Raw genomic sequence first — 26,410 nt, 5'->3', positions numbered from 1 at the left:
GAGAGAAAGAAGGGAGCTTTATGACAGTCCCTGGGGCCTGAGGCAGAGGACTGGGGAACGACCTGGAAATTCCCCTGGATATACACACGAAACCCTGACCTAGAAGCACACCTCTGGAGGGTGTGTGGATGTGATCATGTGTTCCGGCCCCAGAACCAGCCCATCCAGATGACGTCTGCCACAAGCGACACTGGAAATGGTACCTTTCAGGACAGGGACTCCGTTCCCCTGGCAGGGAGCGCATTGGCAGGAGCTGACTTCCTTCTGAAACTCCTCCAGGGCCCGCTTCATGTTCTGCCTCACTGTGCTGGAATAGGCGAAGTCCGTGGCTGTCACCAGTTCGTACAGAGGCTCTGCCTGGGAAGGGGGCAAAGGCGCTCATTTCAACAGAAAACATTCATCACATAGAAACATGAAGCAAGGCTCTACGGGAATGCGCAGGTTTGCTGCATGCAGACCACAGTGGATTCATATGGAACTGGACGATGCCCTACCCTTTCTCATTCCCACCCCACCCAATATCCACCATGAAACGCTCAGAATACTGTCTATACTACCTCATCTGAGGCAAATTCTACCTCTTCGCTCCTTTGTGGTCAGCGTCTCGTGTTGAAGTCCTTTTTTCCTTCTTCTCTAATTAGATTGTAAGCTCCTGGAGATCAGACCTGTATACTGCTCAGCTGTGTCTCCGGGGTCCCGCCCAGAGCTTAGTGAGAGCCGCTAATAAAAGTGGGTGGAAGAATGGAAGGGGGATGGGAGGTCTCATTAGGGCCATAGCAGCTGGCATGGGGGCAAGGGTGCCGCGAGCAGGGTGAGTGGTGTTCTCAGCGGGCACAGCGGTGTTGGAGAGCTGGAAGCCACAGATAGATGTGGTAGTGTCTGTGGGCTTGGAAAAACAGAGGCAACGTCCGAAAAGGTAGTTAAACATGTTCAGAGCCTCTTGGCTCGAGTTTCAGCTCCAGGGCCAGGTTCCTCTCCAGATTTTGTTTGTGATCCTGCCCTAATCTGGCCCTGGAGCGTTTAGGGTCTGTCTAAATGCAGGCAATCACGCCTAATAGAAGCCTCCAGTGGGAAGAAAATTGCTTCCATTTCTTAATGCATCCGATGCTGACCTTCACTCCAGCGGGCAAAGCAAGGTCCCTTGGTGGTCCCGTTGTCTGACCGTTTTGTGGTCAGTGAATTGATCCAGAGGCTGTCTGCAGAAGGGTCCAGCCTGCTGGCCACCCATGGGAGGGCGGGGCTACATGGGGGATAGTTGTACACCCACGATGAGCTCCTCCAACAGCCTGCTCTCCCTGCCAGAGCACCTTGAAAGGCTGCCTTTAACCTGCCGTTAACCCCCAGACATTTTTCTACCAGTACCGAGATCTGCTCCAGGAAATAGAGTAGGTCAGTGGCAGAACCGGAATAAACCGTCCACGTATACTGTGTGCTGGTGACTTACACATATGATCCCACTTCATCCTCACACAGGAGCAGTTACTAGCCCCATTTCAGGTGAGCGTTAAGTAACTTGAACAAAGTCAAAGAACTCAAAAGCACGTTGCCAGGATTCTAACCCCAAATCTGTGGGTTTTTTCCTACTAACTAACCCAAATCTGTGTTTTTTTCATCACATGATGATTGGTGATAGAAATGGCAATTATTCCCATTTCCAACCTCTATCCCAGGGTTCTCTATGATGGCTTGCCTTGGAACTTAGCAGCAATTCCGCAGGGTTCCCTCCACAGCTCCATTTTTAACTTAATATGGCTCATTTGTCCTTTTTTTGGTTTGCTGTTTCTTTTTTCCTGTTTTTCTTTCTCTCTTTTGTCTTCTTCTTCCCTCCCTCTCCTTTCCTTCCTCCTCCTTTCTTCCCCATCTTTCCCAAAAACACAAAATCCCAACTACTCACATTGATCACTGGGTCCTTAGCACACCTGACCTTGTGGAAATTTTATTGATCATATTGCTGCACAGAGATGGTGGGTGCTGTCTATGAAACTCCATGCAGTTCTCTATAATGGACCCTGGTGACTGCTGTTCTTAACGATAACAAATAATTATTGCCATAGCTAGCATTTATTAGGTGCTGAACTAAATACATATGTTATCTAACTTAATCTTCACAACAATCTTATGAGTCAGGTAGACTTCTGTATCCCCACTTTACAGATGGCAAAGCTGAGGCACAGAAAAGTTAATGAGATTGGCCAGTCACAGTGAGTAAGTGGAGGGCAGAAGATCTGAATTGTTACCATCGTGGTTTGTGTCCTTTCAGTATATATTTTTGGATAGGTAGATGGACAGATATTTACTCCAAATTGGTGGCATAAGAAAAGTGAAGTTTTACATTCCACTTTTTTCACTTAACATCATATATTATTGAATGGCATTTTCCCATGCCATTCAATAATCCTTGATAAAATGATTTTTTATGGCTACTGAGTATCCTGTTGTATTGGTGAACTACAGTGTATTCAACTCTACCCTTGTTATTGAATCTTTAGGTTGTTCCCATTTTTCTTTTTCCCTTTGCTACTACAAATATGGTTGTCCTCCTTTATCAGCTGGGATACTTTCCAAAACCCCCAGTGGATGCCCAAAACCATGAATAGTACCAAACTCAACATATACAATGTTTTTTCCTATACACATATACTATGATAAAGTTTAATTTATAAATTAGGCACAGTAAGAGATTAACAACGATAACTAAAAATAAAATAGAACAATTATAACAATACACTGTAATAAAAGTTATGTGAATGTGCTCTCTCTCTGTCTCTGTCTCTCTGTTTCTCTCTCTCAAAATATCTGATTGTACTGTACTTACCCTTCTACTTGGGATGACGTGAGATCATAAAGTGCTTAGGTGATGAGATGAAGTGAGGTGAATGACGTAGGATTTGTGACATAGTGTTAGGCTACTGTTGATGTATCATCAAAAGGGTCATCTGCTTTGGGTGGCGCTAGATCACTGAACCAGGATCGTGATGATGGTTGGATGTCAGGAGCAGATGATGTTGACGGTGGGGATCCCAGGTGGGGATGGAGCAGGGCAGTGTGAGATTTCATCACACTACTCAGAATGGCATGCAATTAAAAGCATAAGTTGTTTCTTTCTGGAGTTTTCCATTTAATATTTTCAGACCGCAGTTGACCATGAGTAACTGAAACTTCGGATAAGGATTACAGTAACATAAAATGAGGCATGTCTTTATAGATACATCTTTACCAACTTTTTAAATGATTTCTTTAGTCGATTCTTCCATTTAGGGATAGTGGATCAAAAGCTATAAACATTTTTAATGTGTTGGATATATACAGTTAAATTCTTTTCCTAAAGGGTTGTACTAATTTATATTCCCGTTTCATCATATAAAAGTTCCCATCTCATCGCTCCCAAGGACATTGAGTATTACAGATTTTAATCATCATTAATTTGACAGGTAAAAAAGAATACTGGGGACTTCCCTGGTGGCGCAGTGGTTAAGAATCTGTCTGCCGAGAGTGGAGAGTGTCATGGACATATATACACTACCAAATGTAAAATAGATAGCTAGTGGGAAGCAGCCACATAGCACAGGGAGATCAGCTCAGTGCTTTGTGACCACCTAGAGGGGTGGGATAAGGAGGGTGGGAGGGAGACGCAAGAGGGAGGAGACATGGGGATATATGTATATGTATAGCTGATTCACTTTATTACAAAGCAGAAACTAACACACCATTGTAAAGCAATTATACCCCAATAAAGATGTTAAAAAGAAATAAAAAAGAATCCGCCTGCCAATGCAGGGGACACGGGATTGAGCCCTGGTCCAGGAAGATCCCACGTGCTGCAGAGCAACTAAGCCTGTGCACCACAACTATTGAGCCTGTGCTCTAGAGCCCACGAGCCACAACTACTGAGCCCATGTACCACAATTACTGAAGCCCGTGTGCCTAGAGCCCGTGCTCTGCAACAAGAGAAGCCACAGCAATGAGAAGCCAGCGCACTGCAACCAAGAGTAGCCCCTGCTCGCCACAACTAGAGAAAGCCCGCGCGCAGCAACAAAGACCCAAACGCAGCCAAATAAATAAATAAATTTTAAAAAATTAAAAAAAAAAAAGAATACTGCATTTTTACTTTAATTTTCATTTTTATTCCTAGAGAAGTTAAAATTTTGCATATTCATCATCTCAGTTCTTCTGAGAGTTGTCTATTTCCTTTAAGATATGTTTCTTATAAATTGTATCATTCCTTACACATGAAAGATTTCATGTGTGGCAAAATTATTTTGTTGTTGTGTTATTTCCATTTAATTACATTTATGGGTTTCCTTATTTAGAATTCAGAATTTATCTTTTCCAGTGAGATCTGGCAGTCTAAGTCTGACGTTATCTTACCAGGTCATGCTACCAAAGCATCTGCATTATAACTGAATCACTCTGCTGTACACCTGAAACTAACATAACATTGTTAATCAACTATACTCCAATATAAAATAAAAAGTTAAAGAAAAACACAAAACCTTCTCTTAATCAGAGTAATTTGCTTTTAGAGAATCTTTAAATAAGTTGCTTTAGTAAGCTGTGATGGTCATTATCAGTGTTTACCAAATATATCAGCTTCTTTTCCTTCTGGGCACTTGGCAGGGCTGTTTTTCCCTGAACCATCCTTAAGGGCAGGTTTGCAATGTGACTTTTTCTGAGCAGTGAAAGGTGAGCAGAGGGCGGGCCCCTTCCAGGTTGAAGCTTTGGGAGCAGAGTGTGGTGACTTTTCCCATTCCCTTACCACTGCTCTGGAGATCTTGGGAGCACAGGACAAGAAAAAGCCTCCATCACCTGGATCCCTGAGAGACTTTCAGAAAAGGTCCCTCACCGATATACTTTGGACATGATGTGTGATTGAGCAACAAACTTTTGTTGAACTAAGTCGTTGAGATTTGGGGGTGTTTCACTGCTGCATAACCTAGGCTCTCCTGACCGCTAGATGAATCACTCACTACTGTATTTTCCCTTCTATGCTTAGCCATGCCAAGCTCCTTACCATGGCTTCTCCATCAGCCTGAATCCCAGACCACAACCTAGCACCTCGACCACTATAGAAATGTACACGGATGGTAGGCTTTGCGACTAGGGTTGCCAGTCAAATACAGAATGCCCAGTTAAAATGGAATTTCAGATAAACAACAAATAATATTTTAGTATATATCCCATGAAATATGTGAAAGATGCTTATCCTAAAAAAATATTCCTTATTTGTCTGAAGTTCAGAATTAACTGGACATCCTGCATTTTCGAGTGCTAAATCTGGCATTCCTCTATGTGACTCCTTTAACATCTCAGAATGTCTTGGGGATTTTTTCATCCCTTAATGACCATTTCACTGGGCCACAAGCTTTTTCCTTCAAGATCTTGTGGTTGTCACTCCATAATCTTTAGGCATCTAGCACTGCGAAGAATTCTAAGACCAGTATGACTTTTATTTTTGTAGGATCTATTTGTTCCTCAAAGTCAAAAATTTCACCACAGTGTGTCTCAGTATTGTTTTATCTTCAGTACTTTTACTTCCTTTTCAATGAGCTGTTCATTTTGCATTATCAGCTCAGGGAAGTTTCCCTTATTATGTGCTTGATTAATGCATCTTCACATTTAATCCTGGATCTTTCTCAGGAAGAAGTCTTTGGTTTTTAGATTTCCACTTCTGTACTCTCTGTCCATCATATTTCTTTTATATCAGTTTTAATCTCTGTCTTTTGCTTCTGCATTACAGAAACATTTTTATAGCACCTTCCACATCACTGACTCAATTTTCTGCAGCGTCAGTTCTGTTCTTTATAGTTTCCAACGTAGTTTTTGATTCTACTACTGTGCTTTTGGCTTCCTACATTCAGCCATTTCCCCTTTCATCTGATCAGTGTCTACACATCTCAGCTTCTATTTTTTATTTCATGAATTCCTTATTTTCCTTAATTTTATTATAACCACAAAGCAAATATATTCTAAAATTTACTTCTATTTTTAGATGTATGCTTGTCTTTATCTTTTTAAAATTTAAAAAAAGTTTTTATTTTATTTTATTTATTTATTTTTGGTTGTGTTGGGTCTTCGTTGCTGTGCGCAGGCTTTCTCTAGTTGCGTTGAGCAGGGGCTACTCTTTGTTGCGCTGCGTGGGCTTCTCATTGTGGTGGCTTCTCTTGTTGTGGAGCACGGGCTTTAGGCACGCGGGCTTCAGTAGTTGTGGCACACGGGCTTAGTTGCTCCACGGCATGTGGGATCTTCCCGGACCAGGGATCGAACCCATGTCCCCTGCATTGGCAGGTGGATTCTTAACCACTGCGCCACCAGGGAAGTCCCTCGTCTTCTTTACCTTGAATGTAATTTCAATCTTTTGTGTTCAAAGTTCTCTTTATATCTGTCCATTGCTTTCTCCTCCTCTTCTTTGAACAAAGAGCCATCTCTCTGTAACCAAAGTTCACCACTAAACACTGTGAATGGGCTCTTCTGTGGTCTCCCTTTCTGCCTACCCGGCTCCTATAGGAACTGTGTTTTCAGATCTTGATCTTCAAGACTCGTTTATGTACACAAGCCTTGGCCAACACTCTGTGTCTAGGAATTCCTTATCGAGTGGTCTCTGCCCTCCTGGAAAGCAACTGCTGCTCCAACTACCTGGTAAGCTCACTCTGCCGAGAATTATTTTGAGATAATGTGAAGTCATATGCAGTTTTCTCTTGCCAGAAAGAGTCCATGCCCACAATAGATGTTTCCAAGTCAGGTTAGCGATGTACAGAAGAAGTGCATAAAACCTTCAACAAATTCACCTCCTCCACCGCTGGAAACATCTCTCATTCTCTAATCTCTTTCCCCTTTCAGCCTCCACAGCACTTCACAACACTACACTGAGAGTGGATATGATACTTTCCAGGGCATCACATACATGCTGGGAAGCCTCTCTGTGCCTTCAGTAAAGTGCTATATCTCTGAGAATGGTGGCAGGTCTGTTTGAGATGCTTAGCACGCTAACATGTGTGTGCTCTCTCTCTTTCCCTCTCCCTCCCTCCCTCCCTCCCTCCCTCCTTCTCTCTCTCTCTCTCTCACACACACACATACACACACACACGTACACACAAAACACACATCCCATATCATATCACATGCTGCTGGACACTCGACGTTCCCAATGCCCAGGCTGGCACTTCCAACATATTTAGATAGATAACCAGGGCAATCCATTAATTGTAAGTTTAAAAAAAGATTCAGGTAAGATATAAGTAAAAAGCAAAGACCAGGGACCTATTTTCTCATGAACTCTGTTCTCTCCCATGCCCATCTGTGATACCAACCAATGTCACCGTGCCATCAGCCAATCCCAGATTTCTCTGGAGCTGCCTGCAAGCTATGGCTGACTTTATCCTTCTCGATGCTTGCCAGCAACTGTACCCTAAGTGTCACTACTGAATAAGTGGCAGAGGAAAGGAATGAATGGCAGCCTTCTTGCTCTGCAGAAACTGAGCATTTGACATATAAATAAAGACACTGGAAAACTGCCAGGGTTGGTAACTGCAGAGCCCCTCATCAGAGCTCCAGCCTCTTAACTCCTCTCCTTGGCTGCAAGAGTAAATCTCCGGGAGGGTGGATGTTGGACCATCAATGACTTTACAGACAATGGCAAGAAGAGGACAGTGTAAGATGTGACATGGACACCATGCCAAAGTCCCCACAGGCAACGACCTACCACTGCTGATTTGTATGACAGTCTTGTTCTAGCAAACGTCTTTTTAGTTTAAGGCTGCAAAACTGCTGTTGTTTGAGTGACAGGTGGTTGGGATCATTATCTTCTATTTACCAAACCCACAGGAGGGGAGGGAAGACATCAAATTCTCAGGTCTGGACATAATAGAGACTCTTGAGCAGTCACAGATGGATGCAACCTGTGACCTTGATTTTTATCAGCCACAAAATTAAGCATACTTAATTTGCAGACTCATGAGAATTAGATGAAATAACATTCCTAAAGTCCTTGGCAGAGTATCATGAACATAGTAGGTGCCCAAAACACGTTAGTGATTACCATGATGTATTATGCTGTCCTGTAAGATAATAATGCATGCAAGCATCTTACTGTTCAGCACAGACTGTATTTTTCATCCTTGTACCCTCCTCTGTTTTCCTACAGTGCCTTAGTTCCTATCACATCTCAGGAACTTAGCTACAATTTGTTGGTTGCGTGAATGAATGTTTAAATGAACAAATAACTGAATGAGTGATTCCCAGATGAAATGGAAACAATATTGATTTAAGAATGCTGGAATTAGAAGCTGATGGTTAATTTCCTTTAGCAACTTTGGGGCCCAAGTGAGAGGGAGGCAGGGTTCTCTAGCTGGTGTTGAGCATTGTATTACAATTGGTTCACTCCAGATATATTTTCCAATATAATGTATGTGCCTCAAGATTAGGGCTTGGGTCTTATTGAGCTCTGTATTCCATACCCTGGCTCAGAGCAATCCTTCAGAAGCTGTTTTCTGAACAGAGAGAAGGATGGGTAGGGCGGTTGCACGTACCTTAATTTTGATGATGTCCGGGTTGTACTGCACCGCCTCTCCCCATTCCTGCATCAGTTCTGCTGTCGGTAGCTCCTTGTATGCCAGGGCAGTGATGTACTCACTTGCCCCTCCTCGCACAAGGACAACCAAGTCATCCACCATGGTGTTTCTCTTGTTTCTGTCTGGAATGGACATGGAGACCTGGCATGTCAGGGGATCCATTTTCACACCTTGGGATTTACTGCAACCTAACTGACAACCTGGTTACCATAATATTTATGGAGCTTGTCTAGGAGATGTAGGTGGACAATATGCATCCCTGCCAGCAAGGGAGTCACAGTGCAAGGGGCAAAAGGGCAGTTCAATCATATATGACACAAGCTGGGGACAGGACAAGAAAGGGACATTTATTTTTAGCATCTGTAAGTGCTAGTTGCTAAATGAGTCTATGGAAGACAGATAGCTGATAGATAGATACATACATACATACATACATAGGGATAGATTAATAGATCATAGGTAAATAGATTGGTAGGTAGAGAGATAGATTATTAATCATTTACGTGTCATTCACTAATCTAACGTTGTATATGTATTAACTCAACTAATCTTCACTATGAAATAGGAACTATATAATCCTTACTTTGCAGATAAGAAATCTTAGGCACTAGGGTGATGGAATTTACCCACATAACCCTGTGCAAGCTCTAAGTGAAATCATTTCTTTGTCTCAGATGACAAAGGGGGGAAAATTTGTAAAGGGTGAGCATGGGATGTAATAGATACTCACTAAACAGTGTCTACCATTATTATTTTGACTTCTCATGGAGTTTGCCAGAAAGCCCCCAATCCTATCAATGAGTCATTCCTATTCTAATTTCTCCATGTGTCCAATGCCAAAGGAACTGGTGGCAAGTGACTATTCCATCCCACTCTGAGCTTGCAGCACCTGAGCATCATAAAAAAGGGGTCTTGTATACTACTGGTTGGACTGTAAATTGATATAACCATTTCAGAAGAACTCGGCATTACCTAGTCTAGAAGAAGTACATACTCTACAACCGAACAATTTCACTCCTGGGTATATTCCCTGGAGAATCCCCAGCACATGTGCACCAGATGACTGTGTGAGAATGTTCACAGCAGCATTGATTATAATTGCTTGGCACAGGAAATAACCCCAATTTAACAATAGGATGAACAAAGTGTTATATTCATACAATAAAATGCTATGCAGCAGTGGAAATGAACTAACTATAGTTACACACAAAAACATGGTGTTGAATGAAAAAAAAAAAAAAGAACTGAAAAGATTACATTCCATCCACATAAAGTTCAAAAACAAGCAGCTCTAAGCCATATTGGTTAGCAATACATGTAAGTGGTAAAACTAACATGAAAGGAAGGAGGTGTTTAATATGGAAGTCAGGATGGTGCTATCGCCAAAGGGAGGGAGGAGTTGTAATTGACAAGGGTCTTGGGGTGCTGGGCAGTGCTCTATCTAGTAACTTGGATGGGGGGGTTACTTTACAAGTTTTCTTTAAAGAGCACCTATGTTTTCTGCGTGCCTCCCTATGTAAGATGCGTGCTCCAACCCAGCCCAACCAAAATAAACAACAGTATCCACCATGTATCAGTCACAAGAAACTGTTCTAGACCTGCAGTTCATATCATTGTTGTTTCATTTTGTTTTGCCTTGGCCGTGGAACTCTTTCTTCACATATGATCACGTATACAGGGACAAGCTTAGTAAGTAGAGCAGGTGAAGGAGAGCTGCTCTGGGTGCAGAAGGGGTCAGGATTGGAGCTCTGCTGACCAGCCTCTCTTTCCTACTCCACTCGCTGTGTCGATTCCCAACTCCCTTGTGTGGCCTCCAAATTCTCTGCTCCCAGACACCTGGTTCTACACACTGGCTTCAGCACTCACCTGCTGGTCTAACCCACCATGTGGACTCTGCTACATGATTTGTGGCTTAGCCTGTCCTTCTAGTTTCCATCTCCCCCATTGTTTCAGGTAAGGACTAGCTGCCTCACCTGTCTCCCCCACCACCTCCACCTGGCTCCTACCCCTCCAGCCTAGAGCATCTTTTCTCTAGCCAGGTCAACTCCTGGTCCACAGAGAAAATTTTCAGTGTTAGATTTTTCTCCTGCCTGAAAACAACCTCAAGTTGCAATTCAAGTGATCCCTGCCCTAGGAAGCCTGTCCTGATGTTCCAGACCGGGTTTGGTGCTTATCACTGCCTTGTCCTTGCTTCTTTGTTTGCCTACTTCATGTGAGTACCATGAGGATAGGAAGACCATCTCATTCATTTCTGTATACCCAACACGTAGTAGGCGCTAGGTAGATTTTTATTGAATGAATTATTATTTTAATTGAAATGCCTTGGAACACCCAGTCTTTAGCTTAAAGAGCGACTGGGTCTGGGGTTCTAGAGAGGGAAAGATGATAAGCAGAGAAGTCACATGTCCTTGCTACTCACCTTTTATCTCATTGAGAATGCCCTTGCACTTGCCAACCGACACACCCAGCTTGACGTAGACCTCTTCTATGGCAACTCCAACTTTAAAATCATTTTTGGCACAGGCCTGGACATCCTTAAGAGAATAATCTGAAGGAAGCAAGAAAAGAGGCTCATGACCTAGAAGGTAATTTGTCCTGTGCCTTTTCCTGTGATTGATTCCAGAGGCCTAACCCTTCCTGGAGGCCCACAGGGACTCAGGTGAAAATTAATGGGTGGCCAGCCTGATGACAAGAAATGCAAGGTAGCTCCTGGCACCAGGGTAGAGACCTCATTAGAGATCAGCATCGACTTCCCCTTTCAGCCTCTTCAAAGACTCTGAGGGTTTTTGCTGCTCTCCAAAGACAGGACATGCTCAGAGTCACTTTCTAAAAATGTGGCTCCTTATCAAATCTCTAGGGATTGATCCAGTGAGTAGAGGCTGCTGCATGCTGACCCCCTTCCCCTGACCCTTCCCACTCTACTCTTTGGTATAGTAGAAAGAATTTGTTAATTGATTAGTTGAGTTAATGCTTACAAAGTGTCGGGTATAGTGCCTGGCAAAGAAAAGGAGCTGATTTCCCTTATTTCTTCTCCATCTTTGGACCATTGCCCATCTGTTCCTTTCTAATTCTCCCCAAGGCATCTTCCTATCCTGGGCTTGCTGAAGTCTTCGGTATGACTTGTAAACACCTTTCTGTAGCACTGTGAGGTCAGGGAAAGGAGGAGAACAGCTTTGGTGCCTGAGATTGTCTAGAAATGTTGGTGTAGATCAGTTTTCCCCAAAGCATGTTCCTTGAAACATGAATTCCATGATGATATCTCTTTATATTTCTTGTAACAGTAAGAATAACAAGAAACCAGGCTTTTGCAGTCAAGCCAGTGTGACAAATGTTGTATCAAAAGAGGTGAAGTGGTCACTTGATTTCAGCACACCTGTGAAACTCTAAAAGTGGGATCTATTATATGTTTATCCAAGTTGATCATAGAACCTTTCTGTAGTAAGCAATCTGAGGAACTATGAAAAGTGCTTTTGAAACCTCTGGTATGGAGGACAGTACCCTTGATCTTGGCAAGACTGAGGCCACACTGATCTAAATTTACCTTGTACACCATGTGTCCTCTTGCAAGTACACTGGACCTGTAACCAAGCCCTGGCTCTGCCACTCTGTTAACCTGACAAATGCCATGTTGGAGGAAAGAACACTGGATTGGGAGGAAGAAATCATACCTTAGACTTGAAGTTGATTGCAAGTGGGAAGACCTATAATATCTGTACAGAGAATGGACTGAAGAAAGGGAATGGGAGTTGAGTATTAGTTTGGAGGCTCTGATAATAATCTGGAACATTGCTGCTCAAAGTGTGGTCTAGGGACCAACAGCACTGATATCACCTCAAAGCTGGTTAGAAATGCAGAATCTTGGGTCTCAACTCAAACTTACTGAATGAGAATCTACCTCCTACAAGATTTGCAGATAATTCACATTCCTATTAAATTTTGAGAAACACTGTTCCTGGCGTGAGCATAAGGTGGTAACAGTCAAGATAGAGAGAAAAGATAATTTTGGGGGTAGAGCTGATGGGACTTACTAATAGATTGGAAAGAAAGAAAAATAATCAAGGTTGACGCCTAGGTTTTTGCCTTGAGCCACTGACTGAATGGTGGAACCATTCTGAGATGCGGATGACTGCAAAGAAACATATGCAAAAGTTCTCTTTGGGGGCATGTTAAGTTTCTGATGGTCATTAGACATTCAAATGAAGATATCTCAGAGACATTTCCACATGAGCTCTTGGGTGCACAGAAGAGATTCAGGATAGACATATACATTGGGAATAATCTGCATGTTCAAGGCATTTAAAGCCAGGAGATTAGAGGCTGTTGTCTAGAGGGGGTTATGTAGAAATGAGGACTGTCCAGAGAGAGGGCTGGCAAAGGAGGACCAACATCAACCAATTCAAAAAACGACGAGGAATCTGTAAATGAAACTGTGAAAGTACAGCCAGGGAGGGATGAGGAAAACTAGGAACATAATTCATAACCCCTCCCCCAACAAGGAATAGAGGCCTCTCCCTGTTAACTCACACTTCCACGTGCCCCATCAGGAAAGCCATGGTCCTTAGGCAGCGTACCTGCTCTCTCCATGGCCTCTTTGTTCATGATAAGTGTGTATTCATAAATGCCCCCGAGCACGGCCTCTGTGATGTAGTGGGTCCCGAAATCGCGAAAGAGATCTCTGTACTCCCCGTAGCTGTACTCCAGGGGCAGCCGCTTGACTCTCTGAAGGAATTCGTAATGCAGCATGAGGTTTCTGGGTTTCAGCTTGTAACGTGCTACTTCAAGGTCAGAGCGTGCATGCAGAAATGCACTTTTCTAAATGAAAGACCAACAAGGGAAAAGCAGACCTTTAAAGTCAGGAATCTGGAACAAGAAGATGAACTTTCCAAATACCATCCGATGCTCTTGGCCAGGGGTCATCACTCATGATTCCTTTAGGAGACTTGAGGGAAGATGGCCTCTTTGACAAGCCTTCATTTCTCAGAAATATTCTGATGTACTTTTCAGCTTGGAAGAGCTTGTTCTTCGCTCACTTCCTTACAGTAGCAAATAAGGACCAAGGAGAAAGGGAAGCAGAAGCAGACAAGGCAGGGTGCCCGTGGGCAGGTGCCCGTGGACCACTGAGGGGAGACGGGGTTTGTGGACCTGCAAAGGCAACTTCTTGGTTGATGCTTTTTTTTTTTTTTTAAAGAGAAAGAAGGTTTATTCAGGGAGATACACACTCCACAGCCAGAGTGTGGGCCATCTTGGAAGGCGAGAGAGGCCAGCTGATGCTTTTTAAACTCTGAAGAAAAGGCACTCAAGAAAGAGTAAAAGTGGTACTTTAGGAAGGCTGGACACCGTAGCACATGGCAACAGTCAGCAAAGCTCAGCCTGCACTCAGGATCCGGTGCTTGGTTTTGTAAATCCAGTTTTTTGCAGTGCAGCCATGCCTACTTGTTTATGCATTGTCTATCACTGCTGTCACCCTATCACGGCAGAGCTCAGCGGTTGCCACAGAGACCCTACGGCCTCGCAAAGCCTGAAATATTTACTCTCTGGCCCTTTACAGAAAAAGTTTGGTGACCCCTGGTGTGTGGGAAAGACTGAAACATGGTAATGTTAGATGAAGGTCAAGCATCCAGGAATGTTACTGTAACCCAAAGCGAGAGGTTCCTACACTGCATTGAAGGCTGAGGAAAAGGTGAATGCGTGGGAAATACACATTCTTCCCTCATCTTAAAACTCTCCGCCAGCTTGACCCGTCAGCTCTATAAGCCATGCCGCCTCTCCTCCCTGCCCTGCTCTCCCCCATCCTAGTCCTGCCCCAGTGACTCATGACTCCCTTCTTCCCATCCTTCCAACCTAAGCAGTCACTAGGTGCTCTGTTCTTGACTTTTCTAAATATTTTAGCCTTCTTCCTCTGTCTGGGTTATGATAAAAGCTTCCCCATTGATTTCCTTTCTCCCTCTGGCTGCCCTCAATGCTCCAGTCAGAGCTGATGTCCTAAAACTCTGTTATTACAATGCCCTTCTGGGCTTAAAACAAAACCCTGCATTGGCTCTCTACTGCCTGCAGAATAAAATCAACTCCCTTACTCTGAATGTAAGGACTTCACAATCTGTCCCCGAGTAGCCTCCTTGTTTCATCTTCCACAACCTTGAAGTTTTCCCCACCCTACCCCGCATACCTGACTATTCTCCACTGCCCGCACCGTACCTCAGCATCCGTCTAACGTTTCACTCTTCCCCACATCTCTTTCATAATATAATTTTGCACATGTTTCTTCTGCCAGAAATGCTCTTCCCTCCCTTTTCTGCCTGACACACACCTACTTATATTTTAAAGTCCTGCTTACCTGTTGCTGCCTATATGATGCCATCCCTGAATTTCCCTGACACACACTCCATCTCCCGGGATTGCACTGCATGCGGCTCATATTTCCTTTGTAGTGTAGACCATGCTATATTACAACTGATATCAAAAACAGGACTAAGTTATCTGCAAACGTGTTTACCTCTCCTACTAGACTGTGAGCTTGAAGGCAAGAATCATGTTATATTTGTCTCTAGGTCCCAAGTGTCTAGTTTAGTGCCTAGCACGATGTAACCATTCTATAACTGGCTGTTTGAATCAGGGAGGTGGGAGGGAGGGAGGGAGAGAGAGAAGGAGCAAAGGATGGTACCCCTCTCCTTCTCTCCGAACAAGGCAAGTTCCTTTTAATCATCCTGTCCTTCATCACTATATTTTAGTCTTGAGCACCTACCAAGTGCCATCCTGGATCTAAAGAGGAAAGAAACAGCCTCTGTCCCCAAGTTGTTCACAGCCGAGAAGATGAAGGAAAATAAGCAGAGACAGTTACAGTCTAGTTCATGTTTACGACTCATTTTCTGCTGGTTGATATTTTGGCAGCAGAGAACTTTCTGAGCCCCTCACCACTCCCTTTTTCTCACATAAATCGCTGTAGACTTTTAATTTCCTCCATGTTCCTCTCAGATTAGTTTGCTACCACATCATGCTCATGTTGCAAACTCTCAGCGACCAGAGAATAAATGCACCTCGTTCACTCTGGAATCCAAGATTCTTCAAGTCCACCCGCCTGTCACCTTACTTCACACTCCAATTGCTCCTCTTCCACTAAGTCATGGGCTTTGATCTTCACCTTATGGGCAATAGGGAGCAGCTGATACGATTAGATTAGTATCATAAAAACATTTTTCTGGAAGCACATAAATTTGAAGGGGCAAGTTGGAAGATAGGAGACCCATTAGGAGGGCCAAAGCCAGAGATGAAAGGGCCTGGGCTAGTGAAGATGTAATCAGGGTTTGATTAAGAAATACTGGATGGCCAAGACATGGACACAACCTAAATGTCCATCGACAGACGAATGGTTAGAGAAGATGTGGTATATATATACAATAGAATATTACTCAGCCATGAAAAGAATGAAATAACGCCATTTGCAGCAACACGGAGGCAACTAGAGATTATCATACTAAGTGAAGTAAGTCAGACAGAGAAAGACAAATACCATATGACATCACTTATATGTAGAATTTAAAATATGACACAAATGAACTTATCTATAAAACAGAAACAGACTCACAGACATAGAGAACAGACTTGTGGTTGCCAAGGCCAGGACAGGGGGAGGGATGGAGTACGAGTTTGGGGTTAGCAGATGCAAACTATTATGCATAGAATGGATAAACAACAAGGTCCTACTGTATAGCATAGGGAACTATACTCAATATCCTGTGATAAACCATAATGGAAAATAACACAGAAAAGAATGTATATATATATATGTATACCTGAACCACTTTTCTGTATAGCAGAAGTTAACGCAACATTGTAAATCAACTATACTTCAATTAAAAAAAAACGAAGAAATACTGGAGAGTGAACCTAAGGGATTTGGTGGCCAACAAATGTGGGAATGAAGAGAAACGAGAGCCAAATATGATTCTGACATTCCTAGCCTGGAAAGGCAGAAGGAAAAGAATGCTATTTAACACAAACAGCTTGGGAGGAAGAGCTTGCTTTGGCGTGTCCACAAGGCATCTAAGTAGTGATAACCAGAGAAGTGGGTGGTGCAGGTCTGAGCTTCACAGAAAGGGGAGAAGCCGCGGTGAAGGCTCATGCTTGTCCTGGTAGAGGAGGGGGGCAAACAGAAGAGTCACCTGCGGCAGCTGTAGAGTAAGAAGGGAAGAGGACCACAAATTAAATAGAGAACAGGTGGGGCTATTAGAACCCAGGAAGGAAACTCACTGATAAGGAGGAGAAAGCAAGCAGGAGAAACAGGCATGTGACCACAACAACACCCCCAAGAAGTTGGAGGTGACCCCAGAAGAGGTCTTGGGTGACAATCTGGAGAGGAATTTCATCTGAATATTTGGAACAGAAGTCAAATTGCTGGGAGTCCAAAAGTTTCCAGAGATGATTTAGTCTTGCAAAGCTATGTTCTTCAGCTTAATGAAAACCAAGGGAAAAGCTCATTAGAAAATGAGAGTACACAGAGAACTATATTCAATAACCTATGATAAACCATAATGGAAAAAGAATATAAAAAAAAAGAATGTCTTCATATGTATAAATGAATCACTTTGCTGTACAGCAGAAATTAACACACTGTGAATCTATTATACTTCAATAAAAAAATTAAAACTGAAAAAGTAACATTGTAAATCAACTATACTCCAATAAAATTAAAATAGTAAAAAAGAAACAAAAACAAAAACAATGCCATACTAAAAAAAAAAAAAAAAAAAAAGAAAGTAAATAATTATAGAAGGCCACCCCTGTCTGGCCTTTCTGAAAAGTAAGTTAATGTAAGGCCAAGGTATTTTTTGCGAAAAGCTTTTTAAGATAGCAAATATAATTGGTAGCCATTACTAGTAGCAATACGGAATACAGACACATCTGTGGGCATGAAAATTCAAATGAATACATAGAAATGGAAGAGCAGCCAAGGGTACTTACCGTATGAGAGAATCGTTTGGTCCTGCTAATAAAATGTTTGCCGTTACCGCTTGTACTGCTAATGCCAAGTTCAAATATCCCAGGTATTTTAAAACCAAAGCTGAAACTAGACTTGCTAATTGCTGTCCTTGTGACACTATGTTCGAAATCTGAGTATGATTCATATTCTGTCAGTGCAAATTCATATTTGCCTTGGGTCTGAAAGAAGAAAAAAAGAAAATGTTCCTTATGTCATTTGACTTACATCAGTTCAATTCAAGTCAACAGATACCCACTGTACTCTTACTATGTTCCAGGTACTAGACTAAGGACTCCGGACACAAAATACTCAAGAGGCGCCCACGTCTCCACCCCCAGGGCTCTTGATCCAGCAGGAGAAACAGATGTGTCCAACACTATGGGCTGATACTCAGAGGTGGGCGCTTGATTTGGAAGTCAACTGACAGAAACGCAGGAGAACATTCTGGGCTGTAGGCAGAGATGTGGAGGTGGGCAAGGGCAGGGTGTGGTCCAGAAACTGTAGGGATGCTAGTGCAGCTGTATCAGAAGACACAAGAGTGAGGGGAAGACAAAGGTGCTATGAGAGAGTGTGCTGGCGTCCAGATGCCGAGGCTCCGGATGACTTACCAAAATGTGAGCTTAATCCAAGAATGAGCCAACCGAGGAAGCAGCTGAGCATCAGGAAGTTCGTGATGGAATAGTGGTTGGGTTGGAAGGGATGAGTTTGGGGTCAGAGAGACAAGCCAATGCGGAGGCCGTTAAGAGGAGCTCAGTGACAGCTGACGAGGGGCTGGTGAAAGGCAGTGCAGGGGCGATGCAGGGACAGGGCAGCCAAGTGCCTTTGAGAACTTAAAGGAGCTGTCAGCTCGAAAATCAGCGCTCGTGGTGCTGCGCACAGGGAACTGCCGAGGGCGCTGCCTCAGTGGCCTCCGAGTGACCAGCCCCAAATCGTCTCCGCCCACATCCCACCGGCTTCTGGATTCTTGCAGTCCCTGTAACGCCTCAGCTTCCGAGGAAGAAAAGCAGGTGTGATTCCGAGCGTGGCGGGGAGTAAGGCACCCAAGGTGGGAGGCACCATTTTCTCGCTGGGTAACCCTGGACATTGGCCTAAACCTCTCTGTGCCCCGGTTTCTTCACGTGTAAAATGGATATGATAACGGGTCCTTCACTGGGCTTGTTCTGAGGGTTGAGTTTATGTGAGTAAAACACTGTACAGTGCCTGGCACAGGGCTCAAAACACAGCTATGGAGAGAGAAAGCTCTGTATCCTGCCTGGGCCAGGAGCTGTTTTTACCAGGAGGATAAATGGCTACTCTGAGATCCTCCCTTGAAAGTGGAAGCCACAGGGATGGAGCTGGACACCACGGGGGAGGGTGTGTTTGTCCCAAGGCTCATTTTGTCTTTTTTCAGCCAATAACTATGTGTGGGAGGAGGGGCGCAGGAAGGGAGAGGGAGGAGGGGTAGCGGTCTAACCTTCAGGACCGCACAATTTTAGACGTGAAAACTACCATCCACATCATGCAGTCCAGCCCCTCATTTTACAGATGAGGAAACCGAGGCACAGAGCAGAGCAGGGACTTAGCCTAAAGTACAACTGGGACCTGTGACAGAGCCAGGCCTGGCACCCCGGTCTCTCCCTCAGTTCTCAGGTGTGTGTGTCACACTGTAACACAGTCTATTCTAAACCCCACTTCCTGTGAGATTGCTTTTAAGTCTGTTTGTTAATAACACAGGCTTATCTTGGTACAGCATTTTATAACTTTAAAAAATGCTTAGAACAATGCCTGGTTGTAATAGGCAAGGACTTGATAATAACAAGAGTTAACACTTCCTGTCATCTGGCTGTCTCTGGATGCTAGGATTCTTGCATGTCTGTCATGATGATTCTAGTATCACCTGGCATCTGAGACATCTATCTCTTTGCCACTCAACTGACTACGTTTATTCAAACCATTGACTCGTGATTCCAGTCACGAGGTTAAGTCGCTTGTGTCACTTCCTACCCCACTGACCATTTGCTTTTCCATCAGTGATATAATTCTTTGTTTGTAATGTCTATATAAACTCTGGAAGTCTAGGTAGGGTGTCCCAGCTGTCATACCAATGTTTATATATGAAAGTCTGTGAAATTTTCCAAAGACAAAATAAAGTATGGACCTACAGTGTCTGTATTTGCTTTTGGTACAAATATGAAACTGAAGCTACCAGTTTTCTCTATCTATGGCTATAAATAAAAAACAAAAATAGCCTTTTTTTCATCCAAAAACAAGAGAAGAGTTAGCACTTCCTGAGACTCACCAATTAAACCAGGTATTGTGTGTGCTAAGCATTTACGCTCACTAATCACCTCGCTAATCCTCTGCATGCAGGTAGAACCTTTATAACTCCCATTTTAAAGACAGGAAAACGGAGGCGCAGAGCCTTTAAGACGACATAGATGGTAAGTTGCAAAGGCATCTGTGAGACTCCAAATCCTAAGCTATGCTTGTCTTTTTTTTTTTTTAATTAATTAATTTATTTATTTATTTATTTATTTATTTTTGCCTGTGTTGGGTCTTCGTTTCTGTGCGAGGGCTTTCTCTAGTTGTGGCAAGCGGGGGCCACTCTTCATCGCGGTGCGCGGGCCTCTCACTATCGCGGCCTCTCTTGTTGCGGAGCACAGGCTCCAGATGCGCAGGCTCAGTAATTGTGGCTCACGGGCCCAGCTGCACCGCGGCATGTGGGATCCTCCCAGACCAGGGCTCGAACCCGTGTCCCCTGCATTAGCAGGCAGATTCTCAACCACTGCGCCAACAGGGAAGCCCTATGCTTGTCTCTTCACGGGAGCTTTTGTTATTACTGTTAGTATGATTAGGGCTACTACATCTCTGTACTGCCTTTACTACACATGGCATGTCAGCCTCACCGCTGTGTCCAGAGGAAGGGACCACCCATTTTACGTATGAAGAATTGAAGCTCAGAGAGAAAAAGCGATGCATCGGCGCTCGGGTCTGGATCCATGCTACTGGCTGCTCTGCCAGTGTCCCTGCCATGGCCCTGCGGTGGCTTCCTGGCTGGCACATACCTGTGGGGTGAAGCTTTCCACATTGTATGGCTTCCGAAACCTCGTGTTGAGTATGTAATGGGGAGAGCACGCACCGGCGTAGTACCTGTGATCGAGAACTGGGCCCTCCAAGTTGTTTGTGAACAAATTTATCCTGCAGGGAAGGGGCGGAGAAGGGCAAGAGGTGAGGGTGTAATCCCAACTGGTAGACCTACTAAAGGACAGCCAAATTCCTTGGTACAGCACTCAAGGCCCTCCACATCTGGATGAAACCAGCTTTCCGGCTTCCTCTCTGGACACTCCCAGCCACAGTCGCAAAGCCAGTCCCTCACTACTTGGGGGTGTTCTTCCTCCAGTCTGCTTTGCTCCTCTTCTGTGTAAGGGCTGTTCCCTATGCCTAACTGCCCTTCCAGCCATTCACCGTTTTATCTCTTACTTATCTTTCAAGAACGGGTTCCGTCGTTGTCTGGTGTGGGCAGCCTTCACTGACCCTTGTACCAAGCTGCGTGCATTAGAGGTCCTCATTAGACCCCGTGCTTGCCCCTTCGTGTATTTATTGTTCTGCACCTAGTGCAGTTGCCTTCTAAGAATGGTCTAGCATGGTAGGCAAGAACATGGACTCTGCAGCCAGATGCCTGGGGTCAAATTCCTGCTCTGCCACTTACGAGTTAGGTAACCTTGGGTACGCCAGTTAACCTCGCTGTACCTCAGTCTCCTCCTTCATAAAATGGGAACAAAGAAAATCTTATCTCTTGGAGTGGTTGTGAGGATTCCACGTGTCCATATTTGTTAAGTGCTTAGAACACTACTTGGTCTGTGATAAAGGCTTGTTATTATTTATGTGTCTGCTGTCTCCCCTAGATTCTGTGCTCCTTGGGGATGGTGGTTTTCTTCTTAATTTCTGTGTGACCCCCATCACAAGACACTAAATTAATTCCCATTTACTGAGGGTCTAACTGGAAACAGACACAGTCACAGATGGCTCAGGGCATCACCTTACTCAATGTCCCTGAAGCCCTGGATGCCATTATGTCCATTTAGAAAGAATGAAAATCCTGTCTCTAATTTGACATTCTTTCTCACTGCCTCCTAAGAAGCCTCCATTCCTGGAGGCTTGTTCTTGCCTACCACGCTAGACCATTCTTGGAAGTCTGCTTTGACTACTACTGACAGCCATTTTTTTGTTCAAAGGAGCTCTGTCGCCTTTTAGCTTCTGCCTGTTGGCCTGTTCTGCTCTACCGGAATTGTCTCAGGCTCTCTTTCCTGTGACAGAGTTTCATGTAGCATAATAATGTATATTCATTTATTTTTTTTTAATACTGTAATAATTACACATATTGGCTTATTGAATCCATGGGTATTATTATTATACCCATTTAACAGATGAGGAAAGTGAGGCACAGAGAGGGCAACCGAACTGCCCGGCAGCTGGCAGGGCCAGGACTCAAAGTCTGAGTGTCTTAAGTCAAGAGCAGAGTCTGCTTTCTTCCCACCACACCCATACCAGCTGCCTCTCGTGTATTAGTTTATTACCATGGCATTAGCTTATTCATCCCTCACAGATTGGAAAGAAGGGTATTACTAACTTCCGTCTACAAATGACAAAACTAAGGCACCACACAGACAAGTGCCTCAGCCAGGGTCCCGTGGCCTGTGAGCTGTATTTCTGCCCCTCCTGCAGGGTCCAGTTAGCCTCTGGTACTGGCTCTGAATGTCCGCTCTGTCACCCTCTCTGCCGTGTGACTTCTGAGAATTCTCTTAACTTTCCAGGCCTCAGTTTCCTTATCGAGGAGATGGGGCTCATAATCACTAGTTTCTAAGGTGGTCCTGGGAGGAGGTTTTCCCCACATGAGGCATCTGTATCTCTAATGACAACCTTTCAGGACGGAGGTCTGACGTTCATTTAGGAAGAGGGAGAACCCCATCCAGGGCCGCTCTGCTCCCCACACTGCGTCACACACGCTGATCTGTGAGGTGTCTGACGGGAGGCCCTCCTCTTCCCCTGGAGGCGGAGAGGCTGCAGAGCGCAGCAGGAAAGGAGGGTGAGCGCCAGGCCAGTCTGGTCCCTTCCGACCCCTCACCTCCCCAGAGGATTTAACCAACTCAGAGGCCCCCAGACTGGCTGCACACAGAGCGGCTGCAGAGCCATGCTGGAAAGGCACTCCTTCCTTCACGGGCTAATTACTTAGCAGCTTCTCCTCTGGGCCAGCCCCTCTGCTGGGGCTTCAGGATAGGGAAACAGATAAACCTCCCTCGCAGCTGTCAAGGGGATTCAAAGGTAATGCTTAGAAAGTACCTAACACAGTCACAGAGCACGTGTCAAATAACCCTTCCCCCAGCCCTCGCGTGGAGCCTCCGTGGCCCCAACACACAGCTCTGCCCTCAGCGCTCCCTCCCTGCAGCCGCGTAGGTCCATCTCTCCGTGGGATGTGCTCCCGGAGGCCCTGGGTCTGTCCTCAGGGAGCAGCCGCAAGCATCCGCTTACACCCCTGCCTTTTTCAGAAAGGGAAAAAGGAGCCACTCTGTGTACAGGTCCCTCCCTGTCTCTTCTCCAGAATCACATTTAACTGTGTGTCCTTCCAGCTCCACGACAGAAGGCGGTAACTTACCCACTGGCCAGGCTGCCAATGGCCCAGTACTGGTCCATTTCCTGCTGACATTTTTTATAAATCCTTCTGCAGTTCCCCTCATCTGACTGGTCTCCACAGTCATTATCCCCGTTGCAAAGAAGTCTGCGGTTCACACACCTCCCTGGGATGGAGAAAAGGGGGTTACCCACGGTCCGAGGCCTGTAAGAGGGGGACTCACAAGGTTGGAGACCCACTGTGGGCCGGACACTTTGCTGCGCCTTTAATGCTCTGTTTGCATTAGTCCTCATGTATTGGGGTGGGTGGGTAATGGAATTCACAGTTTATCCCCCCCAAAGAAGCCAGTGTTATATTTCTGAAAGTACTTGAGGGCAGATCTGATAGGCAGGGGTCGAGTGGCCAGATAGGAAGGAAGGCTGGACTCCTCTGCTTGGCACTGGTGAGAGGTGGTAGGTTTGGTGGGTCCTGTAATAGTACTAGTCGTGGGACCTTCCAAATGTTACCTGACCACCCCCCCCACCTCAATTTACTCATCTGTAAAATAGAGACGCCATCATACCTACCCCCTAGGGTTGCTGGGGATTTAAATGAGTGAAACAGTACTGGCTCATGGTAAGTGCTGGATATGTGTTGTTATTACTATTATTAGTGTTTTGATGGTCCAAATGCACATTGCTGGTAAGTACTGACAGGAGGATTGGAACCTATAGCTTTCTTATCACAAACTCTCCCCACTAAACCACACTGCCTTCAACACCAGAGCCATTCGGACTACTTTTAGATGATAAAATTATTTGGACTGTATGTTTAAAATTATTTGCCTCCTTGAAACTCTTTTCCCCATTGACTTGACTTCCTTTCTTATTTGTATATTCTTGGGGGATAAAGCCCATAAGACAGGTAACCTTTTTTCCTCAGATGTGTCTGGTCATTTTTAACCAATGTTTTGGGGTATTAAAGGCAGAAGAGTAACAATCTGGTTTTCATATGTTCCTTACAAGGCATTTAAACTAAAAGCCCGCCCAAATAACCATTATGGCTTTGGTCAGAATCATGGAACACTGGTCATAATGAGTCCATGGACACCCTGTAAAAGTCTTTCAGATTTATTGGCTGGAGTTTCGCATTTGCAATAAGCCCTAGAAATTGCGCTAAGAATCACTAATTCTTTCTGAGAAGATCCCTAAGCACAGTCCACATGGTTACAGAGAATGTAGACAGTTGCAACTCCCATCTAGGTAATTTGGGTCAAAATACTCTTATTTTTGCTGGAGCCTTGGAGAAACAGGCATATGTTTGCCTGAATGCGCTAGAGGAATGAATTGAAAAGACAAGTGTTTACTTAGCTCTGCGGCTGATGATTATTCATTTGTGTGCCCCTTCCTTCCTTCCTTCCTTCCCTCTGTCTGCCCGTTCATCTGTCTTTTTTTTTTTCCCCTTGCTTCCTTTAATCGAAAATGTTTCACTGACTATCTCATGGGTTAAGGGTTATATTGCACTTGGTGATACAGAAATGCAGGGACTCTCTCACCAAAGAGCTTTCAGAGATAAATGATGCTACCCACCCTATTTAACTGCTGCAGGTGGCTTTGCTACATTGTATTTAGCCTCAAACCTCTGAGAAAGCCAGCAGAACTCACGGTCTGCAAAGAGCTTTCACATCCATTGTGTCACTTGATGCTTATAGCAAACTTGTAAGGTATTAACATCACTTCTGATTTTCTGTTTGGAGAACCAACATGTGATAAGGTTAAGTGGCTTCTCTAAATTACAAAGTCAAAGTAATATTTAACTCGGGATTTCTGATTCTAGCACACATAATTTTGGTGTCCTTAATGTCAGTGAATGTAATTTGAATTCCCCAATTCCTAATTGTACCTCCTCCACTTACCTGCTATATGATCTTGGGTGAGTAACTTCTCCAAGTCTCAATTTCTCAGTTTGTAAAATGGGGGTAATATTAACACCTACATGGTAGGGTTGTTTTTATGAAATGATACATGTAAAAAGACGTCAAGGAGGACAAGGAGGCCTCCTGACCTGACACATGACCCTGATCTTCAGCACTAGGCAATAGCCAGTCCTCCCATCATCATGTGCCATTGGCTCACTTGATAGCTTTCCCCTCCCACTCCTGTGTCCCTTTATACCTGTCTGCGCACACACAAAGCCTTCACATCGCACTTGACTTCTGCATGGTCTGTTGGAAACACAGTCTTCAACTTCCTTGTCAGAGAAGCTGCATGGTTCCCCATGGAACTGAGAGGGCTGGAGCAAGTAGGCATGTCTGTACTGTAGCAGAGAGGAGCAAGGTGAACCAAGGGCAGAGCCTTGGAGACCTGGGGAGCTAAGGGGTACACTTAAGGATCTATATTGCCATTGGCTGGTTGTCTATTCCAAATAGACTGGGAGCCCTCTGAGGGCAGGGACCTTATCTTCAATTTCTGCATCCACAGTGATCAGTAAAGATTTGCTAAATGTGAGGAAAGCATGGGCTTTGGAGTCAAAGGTGGTAAGTGCATTGATGCAGCCAGTTCAGTCTTTCAGCTTGATTAATCCAATGGGTTGATTCAAGTATTCTCATTTACTAAGTAGCTTATAACGCAAAAGCATGCACTTTGGAGCCACTGACTCTGATACTTTCTAGTTATGTGATATCAGGTAAGTTACTGAAGCATTGTGATCTCAATTTACTAATCTATAAAATGGGGATAATGAATTACCTACATGTACAGTTATGGAGTTTCAATTATGAGATATATATGAAACCTCATGTTGTCTGGTACACAGTAGGCACTCAATTGCTTATGCTTATTTTTCTTTTTAATTATTAATAATTTTTAGCAGTCAATATTTCTCTATCTCTAGATTGTTTATTCCAGAAATACTGATTGGATTTCCAAAATTTTGATTGAGCCACCCAATGTTGAAAAAGGTAGGTGCTATTTATGCTTGTCTGTTTTTGATCATAATCATGCCCTCTGGGCTGCCCTCGAGGAGGCTGCAGATGGTGGTGGTGGTGATGATGGTCAACACCAGGCAGTGACAACACAGTGCGACGGGTGCCATGACAGGGGCAGTACAGAGTGCTCTGTAAACGCAGAGGGGAATCCGCAGTGCAGCCTTAGGAGACGGGGAAGCGACATCTAAGCTGAGCCCCAGAGGATGAGTAGACCTGTCAGGCAAACATGGAGAGCTGGCTGAGGAGGGGAGAGAAGGGCAATCTGGGTGGAGGGAACTGCTGTGCCAAAGCTG

At 44.4% G+C, this 26,410-nt stretch overlaps 1 protein-coding gene across 1 annotated transcript in view; it reads right to left on the bottom strand.

Moving 5' to 3' along the window:
• The window catches only part of C8B (complement C8 beta chain), a 41,855-nt gene that overhangs the window by 5,490 nt on the left and 9,955 nt on the right, over window positions 1–26,410 (bottom strand). Inside the window, exons 3-10 of the mRNA XM_082414984.1 lie at window positions 25,306–25,447; window positions 23,177–23,318; window positions 20,589–20,721; window positions 17,526–17,723; window positions 13,139–13,379; window positions 10,987–11,115; window positions 8,526–8,689; window positions 204–357 (exon numbers count right to left, since the gene is read on the bottom strand). Coding sequence (XP_082271110.1) covers window positions 204–357; window positions 8,526–8,689; window positions 10,987–11,115; window positions 13,139–13,379; window positions 17,526–17,723; window positions 20,589–20,721; window positions 23,177–23,318; window positions 25,306–25,447 — 1,303 coding nt within the window. The remainder of the gene's footprint in view (window positions 1–203; window positions 358–8,525; window positions 8,690–10,986; window positions 11,116–13,138; window positions 13,380–17,525; window positions 17,724–20,588; window positions 20,722–23,176; window positions 23,319–25,305; window positions 25,448–26,410) is intronic.

This window comes from Balaenoptera physalus (assembly GCF_965194825.1).
Source record: "Balaenoptera physalus genome assembly, chromosome: 1".
Classification (NCBI taxonomy): Eukaryota; Metazoa; Chordata; class Mammalia; order Artiodactyla; family Balaenopteridae; genus Balaenoptera; species Balaenoptera physalus.
Note: the sequence above shows the minus strand (reverse complement) of the source record. Positions and strands in the feature narration are given on the sequence as shown.